At 36.3% G+C, this 17,488-nt stretch overlaps 1 protein-coding gene across 3 annotated transcripts; it reads left to right on the top strand.

The window, feature by feature from the left end:
- Positions 1-1,582: 1,582 nt before the first annotated feature.
- On the top strand, positions 1,583-17,199 carry LOC135582862 (calmodulin-binding transcription activator 3-like). 3 transcript variants are annotated; one of them, XM_065153786.1, is made up of 13 exons: positions 1,583-1,955; positions 2,770-2,889; positions 3,085-3,200; positions 5,243-5,331; positions 7,576-7,618; positions 10,254-10,431; positions 10,552-10,677; positions 10,761-11,092; positions 12,028-12,414; positions 12,570-13,270; positions 13,353-13,932; positions 15,153-15,476; positions 16,789-17,199. In XM_065153786.1, exons 1-13 carry the CDS (start codon positions 1,916-1,918, stop codon positions 16,894-16,896), a joined length of 3,144 nt encoding a protein of 1,047 aa, XP_065009858.1. In that variant the 5' UTR covers positions 1,583-1,915; the 3' UTR covers positions 16,897-17,199. The 3 variants fall into 3 exon arrangements, with proteins under 3 accessions (XP_065009858.1, XP_065009859.1, XP_065009860.1); XM_065153787.1 differs by having other exon boundaries at positions 1,584-1,955; positions 10,555-10,677; XM_065153788.1 differs by lacking the exons at positions 1,583-1,955; positions 2,770-2,889; positions 3,085-3,200; positions 5,243-5,331; positions 7,576-7,618 and having other exon boundaries at positions 10,290-10,431; positions 10,526-10,677.
- Positions 17,200-17,488: the final 289 nt, after the last annotated feature.

The following is a 17,488-nucleotide window of genomic DNA, read 5'->3' as shown; positions in this document are numbered from 1 at the left end:
CGTTTATGATGAAATTGTGCTAGGTTTAATGCATATAATGTGTGACAACTATAATACAGTTAATAATCATAATGATATGTTGACTATGTGATGCCTAAATATTAGTCATACAACGTTAAAATATTAGTCAGTTAATTTGTTGATCGTGATGTTGGAGTGTTGATAAATCGATACTAAGATATTACTTATGTGGCATCATGAGTGTCAATAATGTTGAAATATTGGTTGTGACATTGAGAAATCGATTATTTACTTGGTGCTGAGATATTGATTATGTTATTATTTTATATCTCACTAAATTAAGCATTAAGTGCTAAATATATAATTATTCATCAATTGTAGGGTATAATTAGGAAAAAAAATGGTGAAATAAATATCAGCTAACTATGAATTAATTCAATCATGAAATTTAATATTTTTACATTTCTGATAATATTGCGGAAGCTTTTACAGTATACGAGAGATGAGCCGTTTACATAGTTTTGTTTGTCATTATGACGAGCTTATTCTTTTAATTATCAACCATTCCAAGCTTAATTAACCATATAAGCTCTCACATATCTGTAGACCATAAGAAAGGAGCAGCCAATTAATCTATGGCGTGAGGATCACGTGGTAAGATAGTAGTAACCCACACGATCTGTACATCACAAAATATCGACCATCATCACAACAAATGTTTTCTTAACTTACACGTCATGCTTTGATAAGTCGGAAGGAACGCGTCGCATTAATTAGCATATCCTGCTTTATATGTCTCCCACTTACAAGATACTGAAGTGGACAGATCATGATTCGCATGTTAATGAGTCCCAACAACTATTCATGTGACATTAAAGTATGTCAAGGACCTTATTATCTACATCATAAGCGGAGACGAATGACGAGCTGGTTGGTTGCTCATTTAGTGTTACTGTCCTCAGTATTAGTGTTTCGTTCAGGAAAAGAAGACTCCGAAAAGAACAATTGGATCACTAAAACAAAAAGGTAAAAACAAGCTTAGCATAAATATCATTGTGAAATCTATAACTTTACATGTTCGTCGTTATGGTTAATTTGTTGACATTATTTGATTGCTAATGGAAACTCTAAAGGACATCTATTCTTTGGAAGTATAATATTCTGCGGGTATGCATTCGATCGAATTTTGTAAATATGTATGTACTTTTTTTAATATTTGAAATGATAGATATGTCAAGTATTTTTGAATAAGGTAAAAATATTATATTTGTCATAAAATTTAATTTTTAAGTTAATTATGCTATTTATGTTTATGCTTATGAAGATTAAAAAAATATTATAATCCTGTCGAAAAAAAATATTATAACTATATAATAAATAACACACGTGGCAACCATCCGAAGATAGATGCAACGGAAAATGGCTTCTTGACGCCGTTAACGGGCACCACCGAAGTGTCTTTCCGCATAATTATTGACATGCGGTCGCGTAAATCTAACCCTTCACTTTATTGACGCCGTTAATGGACGTGGGATCCATGGCGGCAAGAAAGTAATATAAGTAGTCGTTTAGGGGTATTCTCGTCGAATCGCGCCATTTAGTGAGTGCTCTTCTCTGGCGCGGTCCAACTCGGCGGCTTCTTTGTCGTTGCTTCGTTGAAGGTTCGCTTGCTCCTTTCGGCTTCAGGTTCCCGATCTGTAGAACCACCAGTATCGATATTACTCCCTGTGAAGCAACAATTCCGATCTGCTTTGTGGATCCCCGAGAAACTGGTGGTAGAATCTTCTTTTCCGGGAAGATTCGTCGATTCGGTCCGGTTTATTGATTCCCGGGATAGACGGATCTGGTGGTGCTGCCGCTGCAGGGTCGGCTCTAGGGCATCTGATTCTGATACTAGAAGCGCTAGGGTTTGGTGATCGAGTCTCGGATATTTGATTTTTTTTGTTGGTAATCGATGGCGGAGACCAGGCGTTTTTCACTGACCCCTCAACTGGGTGAGAATTTGGTTCTTCTTCTTCTTCCGTCTTTTTTCCTATTATTCTTCTTTGATGACGTTGATAGTCTCTTTCGTCACATCCCTTGTCTCGTGTTGAGGTTATATATTTTTCCCATACTAATTATATATTCTATATGATTGTCATTGTTGTGTAATGTTTCTCTTTATGGGTGGACGATGCTGCTTGAAGTCCCTTTGGGAGTCTCATTCCAATTTGCCTTGTCCATTGAATTCTATCTGGAATTCCAAATATATATGTTGTTTGACATGGGAAACACTGTAACTCAAGAGGAAAGTCATTCATTTGTTTGTTTGGAGGAAAATACACTTTTTAGTTACATTTTCGGATGCAGCGGTGTGGTTGTTTGAGAGAATCCCCTCTCCAGTGGGGACAAGGTGAATTCTTTAAGTGGTGCAATTTTGTGAGAAAATTATTGTACAAAATATTAAGAATGTACGATTTTCTTTCATGTATTTGATTTCCTTTTCTCTATGGCAAGTAATATTTTCTGGTCGTTTCATTTGTATGCACAACTAATAATCCACACCACTGATGGTACTTTGGTAGTGACAAAATTTAATGAATCTCTGTTCTTTTGATTCATATTTAGTTTTGATCATTTGTCTAAAGTCATTAACATAACTCTGCTTTCTTCTCACCATGTCAACCTTTAAATATATGTCCAGAGTCATAAGCTGAATAAAATACTGACTGATTCCGAATTACTTATGTCCACTTCTAGATGGTCGACGACAATTGTTTATCTTTTTTTTTTTTTTGCTGATACAATTATCTCCTTATGCGTGCACAGATATTGAGCAGATACTTCTGGAAGCACAACATCGCTGGTTACGACCTGCTGAAATCTGTGAAATACTTCGGAACTATCAGAAATTTCGTATTGCACCAGAGCCACCGAATAAACCACCAAGTATGATCTTTTATTGCAAGTCAGGGTCTAATTTTTTTTTTTCACTGGGTTAGTCACATTTGCTGATTGACATATAGTGTTTTGGTACAAACACCTAATAGTTTAGTTGTTTGAATTGTTCTCAAGGTGCTTATATGCCTATTTATGGTATTTATGTTTGGAAGAGCAACATATTCTTCATGTGTTTTGCCCCAGGTGGATCTCTTTTCCTCTTTGATCGTAAAGTATTGAGATACTTCAGGAAGGATGGCCATAACTGGAGAAAGAAAAAAGATGGAAAGACTGTGAAAGAAGCTCATGAGAGGCTAAAAGTAAGTTATATTGGATTGGCGTCTTCTATTTGTGTTACTTGATGAGTAAAACAATGCACACTTGTTGGTTATGCCTTCATGGTAATGTTCTGTTGTGGTATTTATGTATCCCCTGGTACATTGGCTTGTAATGTGGTGTTCCACTCATACCCATAGCACATGCATGATTTTTGGCACCTAACACCTTGGACATAAATCATAATTACTATCCAAGCCTTCCAGAGGCATGGATAGTGTTTTATAGAATTTGTTATAAATTATTATTAATCAGGATCATTTTCATGTATAGACACAGATGAAAGCACAATTTTTTACATGAATGGATATTTTACTTCTTCGAATGCAGATGACACGTTCAATTGTAGTGGAGGTTGTCTGTTCGATGTTGGATCAGTATCAAATTGGTTTGACTTTATATAGTGATCCAGGTTGGGTGTTGGTGTTTTTGGCTAAATATCAAGATTTATTGATTAATATATCGTAAGACTTGAATATCGGACAATTTATGGTGCTCATGTCCAACATTGGTGCTTAGATGACTCCTGATGGCTGCAGATCTGGCCACAAGTCTTTTGAGAAGGACCTGCATGTGTACCTTTTCCTGTTCTCTTCCTTCTTTCCGTTTTTCTCTTTCACTGGCAGCATGAGACAATCTGCCTATGGAAGATCTAGCTCCTAGTTTGTGCTCATTTATGTGGTTATAGGGGAATCTACCTCTACAGCCTTCTATGTCAGTGGCAGATACTGCCAGGCATGACACTAGCATATTGACAATGATGAAGGCTGCCATCATCGTAATGATTCTTGAGACCTCAAAACCTGAAAAAAGATATCATGATGTCATTTAGGTTCAGTTGGCCCATCCTTGTCAATCCTGCTTCAGTTTGGACATCAGGATTCCAAGCCACTTGTGCTTATATTTATCGGGTAGATCAATCTTTGCTCAGATCCGCTGATTTCTGAAAAAGTGTTTGTTTTCTTGTAATTATGTAACATGTGAGAACCCATTACTTATGAATTACAATTTCTTTTATCTGTAGAACCTGCTTCCTCTCTTCCTTTAAGCCAATGGAAAAAGAACACTAGTCAATCAGATATTAGATTAGGCTTCGATAATTTTGCTGTTTTGCAATCATAGGTCGGGCTGGGCACCAGGAATGAGTCATGTGACATGGTTTTAGCCTATTTGACCTATAGTGTAGCTGAGTCTTTTCAGGTTCATCCCTACTGATCTCTCATACAGATTATTGAAGCATATATACTTACTATTGCACTGGAGCAAGGCAACATGATTGCTGCTCTCAATACAATTTTGTACAATTTTTTTGGGTTCTGAATACTATGTTTGTGAAATATGAGATTGGCAATTGATATTTGTTCTTATTGGTGAAAGCACTTCCTAGTTTGCTTATAATGCAATCAATTAGGAGAACAAACAGGAATTACTGAATTATGCACACTTACCTTTTCTCTTTATCTAGCTTATCTGCTGGTTCAAATTCGAATTTGATTTCTTTCCATTCTTCACAAGCAGCGGCTAGTTCAAGGCTCCATTTGCTAGCTTCACGGATAATTTCATTACCTTCACGAGCAAGATCACGTTCATCATTATGAGCTTGTACACATACTTCTAAAGCCACCCTATTAGCTACTGCACCAGGTGCATTTCCCCAAGGGTGTTCTAAAGTTCCTGTGCCAAACTGTAGTACGGAATCATCCCCAAAGATTTCAGTAAGAGCAGGCATATGCCAAACATGAAAACCCTCTGAAGCCACGGGCAGAACGCCTAGCATAGAGACCCATTCGTGAGTGAGAAAAATATTGTGACTTTGGTCTTTTTCAATATAATCGTCATGTAAATCAACGAAACCTAAAGTCATCTCACGTTCCCCTTCCAGTTTACCTACTACTGTACCGGCATGAATATGATAATGAGCTACACTTTTGGTTTCTAATTTTTTATAGCAAGTAATAGAGTTGCTTTTTTAAGAATGTTATATTGTTGGATGCTACATCTTTGTAAATATTGAACTCGTTTTCAGGCTGGAAGTATTGATGTGCTTCATTGCTATTATGCTCATGGTGAAGAAAATGAAAATTTTCAAAGACGGAGTTATTGGATGCTGGAAGAGTAAGTTGTGGAACAAAGTTTTCTTTTGTGCTCTGTTGTCTGTTTTGTGATATCTTATGCAAAATTTTGCATGCATATTGATTACTTTGATACTTTCATATAATTTCTATTTTTCTCTGAACTCTGAACATTTTGAAGCATGACCTTATAAAACACTGAGCTTGTTTAAACTTTAAACATCCTCTGGTGTTCTGAAACCCTAATTATATGAATGTGTTCAATTCGAGGATTTCTTCATTTTTTATGTGATAAACTGACCATTTGTCTACCAGAGGAATAAACTGACCATTTGTCTACCTACCTGTTGGTGTAAATGTAACATAGAATCAAGTGCTTACAATGCAAGTGATCACAATATATAGGAAACACTACTAGTTGATCTTTGTCTAATGCTTATAGCCAATATGCAGTAGAAAGAGGTGACAAATGTTCATTTTAGAGTTAGCCAAGTCAGCAAATTTCTAGTTTCATCAGAGTATGGAGTACGATTTTCCAACTAATATCAATTGTGAATATGTATGATACCAAACTATGTTTATTAGAAGTTTCGATCAAACTTGTTCAGCAGGAAATTCGCTACACAAAATTCTCAAGTATGACGTGTTCAATTTGAAAATTGTATCATAATGATTCAAGAGGCATTGAGCATTGCAAGGGGCCAAAGTGACTTTTCTCTTTTGTAGCAAGTTTGTTGTCTTTTCTTTTTTCATGACCTTCGAACTAGAAGCTCAAGTTCCCCTTCCGGATAAATTTTTTTTTTCAATTTTCTACTCTTTTACTTATTTCTTAAATGATTTTGTTTCTGCAATCCAACATTTAATTGTAAAAGATGCTCGTCATGTCTTGGTTAGCTGTGCATAACTATCAAATTTCAGGAAAATACTTGCAAGAGCTGTTAGCTATACAGTAACTGCTAGTATTAGTAATAGTACAATCACAATGATGCTAGACAGATCAGTTATTAATTGTTTAGGTCTTATGGCTGATGTCAACATGTTGACCTTCTATTGTTCATCAAGATAATAATAACAATAATAAAAATATGTTAGACTTCTCTTTCTTCCTATTTGATTGAAACGTGAAAATCATATAAAACCTTGAATTCTGTTGTTAAATTTTATCCAGCTTATATCATCACTGTCACCATAGCAAGATTTTTTCCGTCAATCGGTGGATCAGCCATGTAGGTAATAATAAGGTTACATAGATGTCAGATAACTTTGCAATATGGAAGTGATTGCTCAGTTCAATTTTAAAGAAAGAAATACGGTTATCATTATCTTAGTCAGCATATACATAAACATCATGTGATTTCCTGTCTCCTTTTTAGTTTTTCATTTTTATGTACTCTAGATCTTGCATTTTTGTTACTGACATTTAAAGGCACTTGAAAACATTACAGATTGGTGAAGCAAATAGACTTCAACAATAAGAACATGCAAGGATTATCTGTATCATGATTTTTCTACATTCATCTGTTAATATACTCCAAATTACTTAGTTGTGTATGAATACATATAGTAGTCTAGGAAAGAATCGCCTATGCAGTCTGGGGCTTATTCTAGACGCTAACCTCTGACAACAATATAAGGCTAACTGGGATCCCATGACTTGTGGTCAACCTGACACAACCCTCTAGAATTAGTGCTAATATCCTAATCCAAATTTTGGCTGAAGAATTTCATTCCATTCACATACACATCATAAGAATAAAAAATGCAACTGGATTTTGAGCCAATTCTCTATGTTGAGAAGGTTTCAGAATATTATTGGATAATTTTTATTTTTCTTTAATGTCAACCAAATGCTGGTCTTTTTCAGTCAGTTCCTATAGAGGTTAGTTGGAGGCAAATTAATATGCTGATCTTTTTACCAAAAAAATTAAAATTCATTACTCCACATCATAAATGGAGGCTTTTCTTTGTTGTTTTCTGTACTCCAGAAAGCTGAGTTATGCCATTGAAGAATGCAGATCTGTGGGGAAAGTTTATCACAACGTGAAGTTTAACATAGTTAAACAAAAGTTGCAGGTTTTCATTGGAAAGAAGTTTTCCTATGATGATAAATATCAAATAATTATCTATATCTATATTTGTGCTATCTAAGTGTCTTTCTGCATTCTTTTCATACTTCTTGGATGTTTTCAGCAACAGTATGAACTTTATGCTCTCATTTGCAGCCCATGGTTGCTTATTGAGTTTGAATTTTGTGATAACACCACTCTTTTGATATCTTTTGATGCAGGGACTTCATGCACATTGTTCTTGTTCACTATCTTGAAGTCAAGGTTGCAATTAACTTATCTTCTCACGTTAATTTGTTTGACATTTTTAGATTTTTTGTTATCCCTTAATGTTTGTTAGTATTTTTTATCAGTGTTTAAGTATTAATTACTTTACATGGATGATATATACGTATTACAATACACACGTATATATGTTTGTCAATTTAGGTTGTTACTTTCTACATCTTCTATTCACTTCCTAAGGCGGTCCATGAAATGTGATTATGTCTTCAATCAAGTTCATTAGACTCTGTAGCTGTGGAAGCCTGCTATGCAAGATGTTTCTAGTGTTTGTTGCATGCACTGTTGCTGTTGTAAACTTCACAAAATGAACATGGACTGAGCAAGTGTCCTACAATTAGAACTGAATGTTGGTGCAATCTCTGTTATGTTAGTGATTAGATTGCTACCAATTTTGCATGTTCATCAATATTTTTAGTTAATTAGTTCCTGACTTAATCATTTCTTGAAGTTCTATGAAGTTACAAGTATTTATTGTGTTTGTTTATGAGTCACTTGGTGAAAACCATATTTTGGTGGATTGGAAATTCCATCCTTGTGAGTCAATAGAAAATATAGAAAATTGACCATTGTGGGCTTATTTTCCCTCCCAAACTTCGAAATCCTGTATCTATTTTCACAACAGTCATTTCCATGCTTTCAAATGAGGGTAACTGCAGTAAAAATTACAGTTGTTACTGCTAGGCCATTTAGTAAACATCTCATGAGTTTGATCTATTTTGCTTCTGCTTCTTTTCTTGTTTCTACAATTGCTTTCTGAGGTTTCTTTCATATATATACAATTTGTCAAATTGCATATTTATTCTTTAAAAATTTTCATTTGTATGGATTTTCTTGTAAGTCCAATTAGTTTACTGGTAACTTTGTGGATAGAGGACATTTTGATGGCAAAAATGCTCTACATCAATCAAATGACATAACTAAAGTGGTAAATTGATGTTTATATTTAGTGGGGCATTTGTGAAGCATATTAATGAAAAATACTAAGGGCGAAAAATGAATCACGATGGCTAATGTTTAAGTAGGGTTAATTTGACTCCTGTACACAGATGAATGTGTGCAATATTTGGGTTTACAAAGGCATTCATACAAATAAACATTTTGGGAGTGTTAAGTACAATTAGTTTCACACTTTTGTACAAGTATACAGGGTCTGCCGTACCGAGCCATACCGCCCGGTTTGGGCGGTACGTGCCGGTCCGACAGGTTGTCGGTACGTGGACCGACTGTTATCGGTCCGAGAGTACTGTAGCACTACTACTGTAGCACTGTAGCAGTATACTGTACTCGGTACACTGGATGTACCGCTCGATATACCGTATCATACCAGTACCGAGCCCAGGTCGAAATACCGGTACGGTACGGTATTGCGAACCTTGCAAGTATATATGCCCAACAAAACAATTTATGTTTGTCTGAATTACAACTATTAGGTGATTTGTGAAAAAAAGTATGTATTATCTGGAATCTTAATGACACTTTTGCATATCCTCTTATAGTGGGTCCTTATTGTTTGGTTGTTATTTTGCAGCATGACATACATTTTCCTTCACGCCATCATTTTATCTTTAATCTTTATTTAGAGATTTGCACTATGTTATTCCTTGGCTTATCTGGACTGGCCTTATTTTAGCCAATATTATTTAAACTTTGGTTTCTTTCTGAGGCTACAATTTTTGTCATTTTCTAGGCAGCTTGCCGAATTATGAGACTGCCTTTCTTGTCGTATATTTGCATCTGTATTTTTCCTTTAACTTCTTTAGTATCTTTGGGATGATGCTTTCTTTTTAAATACAAGATCGTTGGTGAAATTTTGACCAGTCCGGCATGGTCTGGCCAGTACTTAGTACTTACTGGTCCGGCCACCAGCCAGTATGCAGATCAGCCCAAAACCGGGTGGTTTGATCCGGTATATATATAAATACTTTTTTCTAAAACTTTTAGAAAACTACGGTAAGGTGTGCGACTCCTCTTCACTCGTGATGGTTTTGCATGGCCACTGCTTGCTGCTTGCCCGTCGCCAACTCCAGTATGCATCCTCCTCTTTTTCCTTCTTCCTCCACCTATTTTTCCTTCTTTTTTGGCTTTCTGCTTCGTCTTCCTTCGTCCTCCCCACCCTTTAACAGTTCGCGGTACATTAATGTTACATTCATGGTATGCTGAAAGCCTGAAACAGACTGTCGTACCTGTCTGTCCATGGACAGGTACAGGTCCAGTATCTGAAACTGTGAACCTTGCTCATAATTGATTTCAAATGTGGTTGATTATAATCAAGAGGTTTTGTTTTCTTTTGTTAATGAAAATCGATCTTTAATAAGCTTTTAATGAAAAGGAAGTTTATTGTTGTAGTCACTTGGATTGTTGATGATTTGAAAATAGCTTACAACTTTTCCCTAATCTAGCCATCATGACTCTTTGTCTACCAAAGAAATACCATTCAATTGCTGTATTATCCTTCAATTATGATGAATTTTGCTTATACGTATTAAAACCTTGAAGCTTGAATTTACAATGCTCAATGATGGAATATACTTGGAATATGAACCTGTGCAGAGGTTGCTGCATTTAAATCTGCACATGTTATGAATTTATTATCTCATCTCAAAATATACTCCAGGGTCATAAACCGAGTTACAGCCGTACTAGAGATGTTGAAGAAGTTCCCCGAGTTAACCATATGGATAGTCCTGTCTGTTCTAATTCCATCACAAGTCAGAGTCAGCTGCCATCCCAAGGAACAGATGTTGATAGCCCTAACAGTGCACATACATCAGAATATGAAGATGCTGAATCAGGTATAGTTTACACAAGATAATAACCTGCCATGCATCATCTTACGCAAGTATAGATCCACTGATTCATATTCCAATCATGCACGTTCTCTTTCAGTGTATCTAAAGCAAAATTCGATGCAGCAGATAATCATCCAACAAGTTCCAGATACTACCCTTTCCTTAGGATGCAGCAGTATGATGCTGGACAAATGATGAGTGTTCAGCTCTTGGACCCTTATGTTTCGGATCCTTCCATAGATAGTAACCGTGAGTTCACCTCTTCTCATCTTGTCTGGTTAATTAGATTACTTAAATAAAGCTACCGAGTGAAGTTGTTCAAAACCTTCTAGGTGGTTTTCAGGGAACACATGATGCGGAACCAAAATCAGATTTTTATTCAGTTACTCAAGAGGATATAAGTAGAGTATTTGATGAAACAGGTCTTGGGTTATCATTTAGGGGGTCCAAAACACAGTATGATCTGACATCATGGGATGAAGTCCTGGAGCATTGTGCAACTTCATTTCAGATGCCATCTTTTCAATCATCTGTTGGTTTTACAGAGCCTCCAGTGGTGGAAAATAATAATAAACTTGAATCTTCGATACTTGGAGATTTATATGATGGGAATCACAGCACCAGGCCAGATGGCTCTGGTGTGTTAGACAAGCCAGCATGGCAGGTACTATTTCTTTTCTACCAGCATTTATTTCCACCTTGTGCTTATCTATGTTGAGTAATCATGTGCAAATTTTGATCTTTAAAGGTCTAGATGCTTCGTTGCATAAATCTAACTAGACATTGTAAATCTTCCTATCACACGAAAAGAAAATTTTTCCTTAACTATAATAATTTTAATAAATTAAGAAAGTTTGTTTCCCATTACTAACCTAATCATTGTTTAAGTTAATTTTGTCATTTCCAGTTTCTAAATGGTTGTAGCATGTAGCTTGGAACTTCCAGAAGACATAATTTTGGGCAACCTCAACACTTTGCTGCATTAGATGTTTTGCATTTTATGAAATTGGGTTACTTGACCACAAACCTTTTTTGGTTTTGGAATAACTTCTGAGTTGGAGAAAGTGAGGTAGGGGTTTACCTACAATTATAAATTCTGAAGATTTGCACGCAATCCTGTTAACCAGATGTCTATTTATTGGTACCATCATCAGATCAGATATAAGGTGTCCGCTCAAAATTCCTCTCAGTAATTTTTCTATTTCTTCTAATAAAATAACAATAACAAAAAAGATGTCAAATATTATGTTGCCAGTAACTGCATTATTCATGAGAATAATTTTGTTTAAAGTTATGTTTTTATTTATATTTGTTTTTATGTTGCCAGTAATTATGTTGCTAGTAACAATAAAAAGATGTCAAAATTTTGATATGCCAGAAATAATTTTATTCAGAACTCTCATTATTTACAACAATCTAGATTGAGCCAATGATCATCTAGGGCTGAAAAATATGTTAATATTTGTGAATCTGCTGCCCCTGTGGTTCTTAATGTAATTTTTTTGGCTTGATTTCTTTGCATGAATTTTGAGAAGTTCATCTTTCTATAGGTGATTCATCTGGCATGGTAAATCTCATTCTTAACATTTTCTGTTGCAGCTTTCTAATCCTGACTCCGAGTCAGCTGTTACGTCAAATATTAATGTGGAAAATGGGACATCTGTATCTGAAAGTGTCGATTGCCCTTCCATTGTGAAACAACCATCATTGGACCTTTCGATTATTGAAGGTGAAGGCCTAAAGAAGTATGATAGCTTCACAAGGTGGATGAGCAAAGAACTTGGAGAAGTTGATGACTCACATATGAAATCAAATTCTGGGGTATACTGGAGTGCTGTAGGAAGTGATAATGTTGTTGAAGACTCTAGCATTTCAAATCATGAACATTTAGATGCATATATAATGAGCCCCTCGCTTTCAAAGGACCAGCTTTTCAGTATAATTGATTTCTCTCCAAACTGGGCGTATACTGGTTTGGAGACTAAGGTAAGTGGGATTCCGAAATTGATGAATCTTGTTTATTTCCTTTCTCAATGATCTAGGTAGGTTCTGAAATATGTCAGACTAGAGATTAAAATGGTCTGAGATTGATGTAGTGTATCTTTTCATCTCTTGCTCATTCTTTCTTATGTATATTATAGGTTTTAATTACTGGGACATTCTTAAAGAAGAAAGAAGACCTTGGAAAATGTAGATGGTCATGCATGTTTGGGGAAGTTGAAGTTCCAGCGGAGGTTGTAGGAGATGGAATTCTTCGCTGCCATGCTCCACCACATAAATCTGGAAGGGTACCTTTTTACGTCACCTGTTCCAACAGATTGGCTTGCAGTGAAGTGAGGGAGTTTGAATTTCGTGGAAGTAATGCTCATCCTGTGGAAAATATAGGTTCCTGCATTTATAACACAAATGAAATGCTACTTCATATACGTCTTGATAAGTTACTTTCTTTGGGTCCAATTGACTACCAAAAAATAGATCCAGAGATATTTAGGAAGAAAGCTCATGTGAGAAGTAAAATTAGTTCAATTATGATGGATGCTGCTGATGAGTGTTCTTCTCTGCTTAAGCTAGCTGAAAGAGAAGGATGCACTGCTGACTATGTAAAGGATCAGTTGCTTGAAGCACTATTACGAGAGAAGTTGGTTACTTGGCTTCTACACAAAGTGGCTGAAGATGGTAAAGGCCCCAGCATGTGGGATACTGAGGGGCAGGGCGTGATACATTTATCAGCTGCTCTTGATTACTATTGGGCCATAAAACCAATAGTGACTGCTGGTGTTAATATTAATTTCAGAGATGTACATGGGTGGACAGCCCTTCACTGGGCAGCATTTTGTGGAAGGTGATTACACCAGATATTTTATTTTGAGCTCATATACGTTCTTGATTAGTTAAATTTGAGTTTCTCTCTCTTTCTATTTCAGGGAGTGGACAGTTGGTACCCTCATTGCAATGGGTGCAGCACCTGGTTTATTGACAGACCCATCCCCTGAGTTTCCTTCAGGAAGAACACCTGCAGATTTAGCATCAGCAAATGGTCACAAAGGCATTGCTGGTTTCCTGGCAGAGTCATCTTTGACAAGCCATCTTTTGGCCCTCACTATAGACACTAAAGAAAGTGATCTACCAGAAATTGCTAGCTTGACGGGTATTGAAGATGATGCAGAACGGAGTGCTCTTGAGGTTGCTGAGGGAGACATGCAGGCCGGACTTTCACTGAAGGACACATTAAGTGCTGTTCGGAATGCTTCTCAAGCTGCAGCTCGCATTTACCAAGTTTTTAGAGTGCAGTCATTCCACAGAAAGAAGATTGTTGAGTATGGAGATGACAAGTCTGGAATATCAGATGAACATGCACTTTCACTTATATCTATCAAGTCACATAAATCAGGACAATATGATACGCCTCTGCATGCTGCTGCCATTCGTATACAAAACAAGTTCAGAGGATGGAAAGGGAGAAAGGAGTTTTTGATTATTAGGCAACGGATAGTCAAGATCCAGGTCTGATGTTCTTGATTGATCACTTTGCTTGTGTATTTTCCATGCGTTTTGCTACTTTTGTTGTCCACCCATGTTCTTGGTTGCCTATAGTATTTTTACTCCATTTACTTTGTTTTGCTGTTATGCAGCTTTTCATTCTAATGCTAGAGCTACGAGGTCTCAAACACATCAGATACATGTTCAGCATGTTACATGCACATAGTTATGTGTAGCTGTAGAACATAAACATGTTTGCATATTATCCTGATACAAACCCATCATTGTCATTCAGGTTTTAAGCTGTAATTAAGTCATATGATATCAGCCCTGGGCATCAGTCAATCACCATTGTGTTAGTTATCTTGCATTACCAGAAAAAAAATTATTCTCATTATGCTTGCATGCATGTCCATCATGTTTGCATGACAACCATGTTCTTGATGACTCAGCTTTCTTTTGTTGTCCATTTGTTTGTTAACTAGTCTAGTTCCCCAAGTAACTTTTATCAGATTCCAATTCCTGAATATAGTAAAGCCTTGAAGATTACAGTGATAAACAATCTGGTTTCTCATCCACAGTCCAATATACATCATTACTCTCCAATTCTTGTTGTCTCATTTTGGCGAAATGGCCAAGATTTGGTTGCAGAGGTCACTTTCTTCATAACTAAAGAAATTTAAGGCCTAGTTGCAAATTTTTCTATCAGTAGATGAATCTAAAGTAGGTAAAACATGGGAAGGTTCAGTGACCGAGCAGCAGTTTGACTGGCTTCCCATTCAGTCAAGGAGAATCTATTGATGAGGAAGGCTATTTATGCTGATACACTTTCCTAAGTTAATAGATAACCTGAATTTATCAAGTAACAATTCTTTGTAAAATTGGTCGTAAATATTCTGTTTAAACTATGACTTTGGTTTTTGTTTTGATTTATAATTTTGACTATTAACTCAATAGAGACTAATGTTGAAACTTGAAATTTGTTGTGTAAGGGGTGATAATTTTGAGTGTCAAATATTGTGTTTTTTCCTGCCATTTCAAGTATTTTTTTCTTTAAATTATGATTTTCTTTTACTTCAATTGGTTCTATAACATTAATGATTAATTCAGTAAAGAAAAATGTTGACTTAATTTGCATGAAAGTCGAGCACTGTACCCATTCAGCTGCTAATCTGTTTTTGTTACAAGTACTTATTGTCATCTATTAGTTATTTATTTATTTATGTTCTTGTTCTGATGACTAGGCTCATGTACGTGGCCATCAAGTGAGGAAACGATATCGAAAAATTGTGTGGTCAGTAGGAATTGTGGAGAAAGCTATATTGCGTTGGAGGCGTAAAGGAAGTGGCTTACGTGGCTTTCGATCTGAAGGTCTTTTGGAGGGCACTACCATGCAATGTCAACCTAAAAAGGAAGATGATTATGATTTCTTGCAAGAAGGCAGAAGACAGACAGAAGCTAGAATGCAGAAGGCACTTGCAAGGGTGAAGTCTATGGTTCAATATCCAGAAGCTAGAGATCAGTATCGAAGACTTCTAGCTGTTGTTACAGACTTCCAGGAGTCCAAGGTAGCTCTTTTTTCTTTTACTTGGATTTGTTCTACTTCCATGGCATACCAACAGACCAAATTTTTGATCTAGTAGGTCTTAAGAGTTTGTAGGTATTTTAAACTAACAAGCCATAGTGTCTCATCTTTCGTCATATTGGGAACTATGATTCTGTAGTTCCCTCAAAGTTTTGTCTTCTATCGTATTCTCTATATTATATTGCTTAGTTGTGAGCTTGGTTTAAATAGCACATATGAGATGTTTGAAGTTCTCTTAGAGCTGATGTCTGGTATCAAATCCTTCCATTTCAACTTTGTATTCTGTTTCACCTGATGTTCTTGTTCCATCTGTGTGTCTGTATTTTGGCATACTGTTATGCAAAATCTTTATTGTTCTCTTAACAATGTGTTATTCAGATTAGTGAGTCCAGAATGAAAACATAGTGTGTCTTTTGAGATAGTAACCATGAACATGTGGTTTATGCAAATTGTAGATATCATATACTATCCTGCATGCATCACTGGGATGATGTAATTCATTGTTCCAAATGGCATGCTGTGTTCTTCAGCTTACTGAGGCTAGAATAAAATTGGCTCAAATCATTGCAGTGTCTTCCCCATCCTTAACATTCTTCTAGTTCTTTCCTTATTTTTTTGAGATAGCAACTCTGAACATGTTGGTTATGCAACTATAGATATCATTTATCATCCTGCATGCATCACTGGGATGATGTAATCCAGTTTTCCAAGTTCTGCACCCTTCAGACTATGCTTCTAAATAGGACAGGGTTGGTAAAAATTAATGTCTTTGGGAGATATTTTGATATGTAAGCTAGGAAACTACCACATTTAGTCCAAAAGTTGTTCTGCTTAGATTTTGGGATGCCAGTGGAATGGGGTGGCTCATGCCTGGACCATGCTTCGACCGAAAAACTAGGATTTTGACCCTTCAGCCAGTTGTGGCTAGTGCAATTAGACTAGTCAGGTTTCTGATGGCTTGGACCTAGTAGTTCTATAAAATGCTGTAGGACTGATTCTTGAAATGGGCTTGCCTGAAGGTGTCGACTGAGCTCAAATGCATGAATTAGGGTTGAGACATGGCAACCTCTGGATCGTCATTAATCCCTGGACTCTTTCAGGAAAAATGTGGGCCTTGGTTTAGGTGGCCGTGATGGTAAGATCATTACTAGTATGAGTGTGGCTAGCTGATAAAGCCTAATGAATCGTTGTAAATGAATATGATCATCATGTAATTGACTATTTGTTTGGTATACTGCACACTAGCACCTAATATAATTTTGACACTGGGACTTGTATATTTTTATTTTTTACAGGCAATGGAAGAAAGCATTGACAATGAGTCAGAGGAGAATGCAGATGGGGATTTCATGGTTGAGCTAGAAGAGTTCTTGGAAGGTGACACGCTGATGCCCAGTGCTTGATGAGGTTGAACTTTATTTGTAATTCATATGTTAAATATTTGCATCATAGTACCACCTCTAGTCCATTAACTGCTACTGTAAATCATCCTCCACTAATCATAACCTCCTAGATACAGTTAAGTTGCATTTGGCGTGTGTCATGCATGTAGCTGATATATTATGAGCAACAATAATAGCTGTACTGAAGGGCTGGAATGAACTCGAATATAGTTTGTACATTGTACCATGGACAAGCTGGGAGTTACATACATAAATTATTAATGTAGTTTGTGCCGTGGAGAAAAAAATTGGTATTGCATACTAGATTATGGTTTGATTCTGCTATGCCATTGTGTTTTTACTTTAATCTGACACAGCTCTTAGTTTTGTATATCAAGGAAGAGTTCTGCTGAGAGGATGCATGATCTCAATGGCCCTGTTCTGCTTATGCTGCTTTCAGTAGTTGTATGATAAAGATGTGCGTGACTTCGGTTTCCACTAATGTAAGTTTCATGGCTTCTAAAGTATAGTTATCATGCTTTGGTACAGTAGAAGTCAGAGGCGGAATCAGAGAGAAAAGTCAAGTATTGTCTCTCTCTCTCTTTCTCTCTCT

The sequence above is a fragment of the Musa acuminata genome, chromosome BXJ3-6 (assembly GCF_036884655.1).
Source record: "Musa acuminata AAA Group cultivar baxijiao chromosome BXJ3-6, Cavendish_Baxijiao_AAA, whole genome shotgun sequence".
Classification (NCBI taxonomy): domain Eukaryota; kingdom Viridiplantae; phylum Streptophyta; class Magnoliopsida; order Zingiberales; family Musaceae; genus Musa; species Musa acuminata.
The sequence above is the reverse complement of the archived record's forward strand: the minus strand, read 5'-3'. Positions and strand labels throughout refer to the sequence as shown.

What these genes read in the sequence shown, in the direction of transcription:
- LOC135582862 (XM_065153786.1), top strand. Translation starts at nt 1,916, where the DNA reads ATGGCGGAGACCAGGCGTTTTTCACTGACCCCTCAACTGG. An exon ending in TAGACAAGCCAGCATGGCAG is followed by an intron (nt 11,093 to 12,027) that starts GTACTATTTCTT and finishes TTTCTGTTGCAG; the next exon opens with CTTTCTAATCCTGACTCCGA. An exon ending in ATACTGGTTTGGAGACTAAG is followed by an intron (nt 12,415 to 12,569) that starts GTAAGTGGGATT and finishes TGTATATTATAG; the next exon opens with GTTTTAATTACTGGGACATT.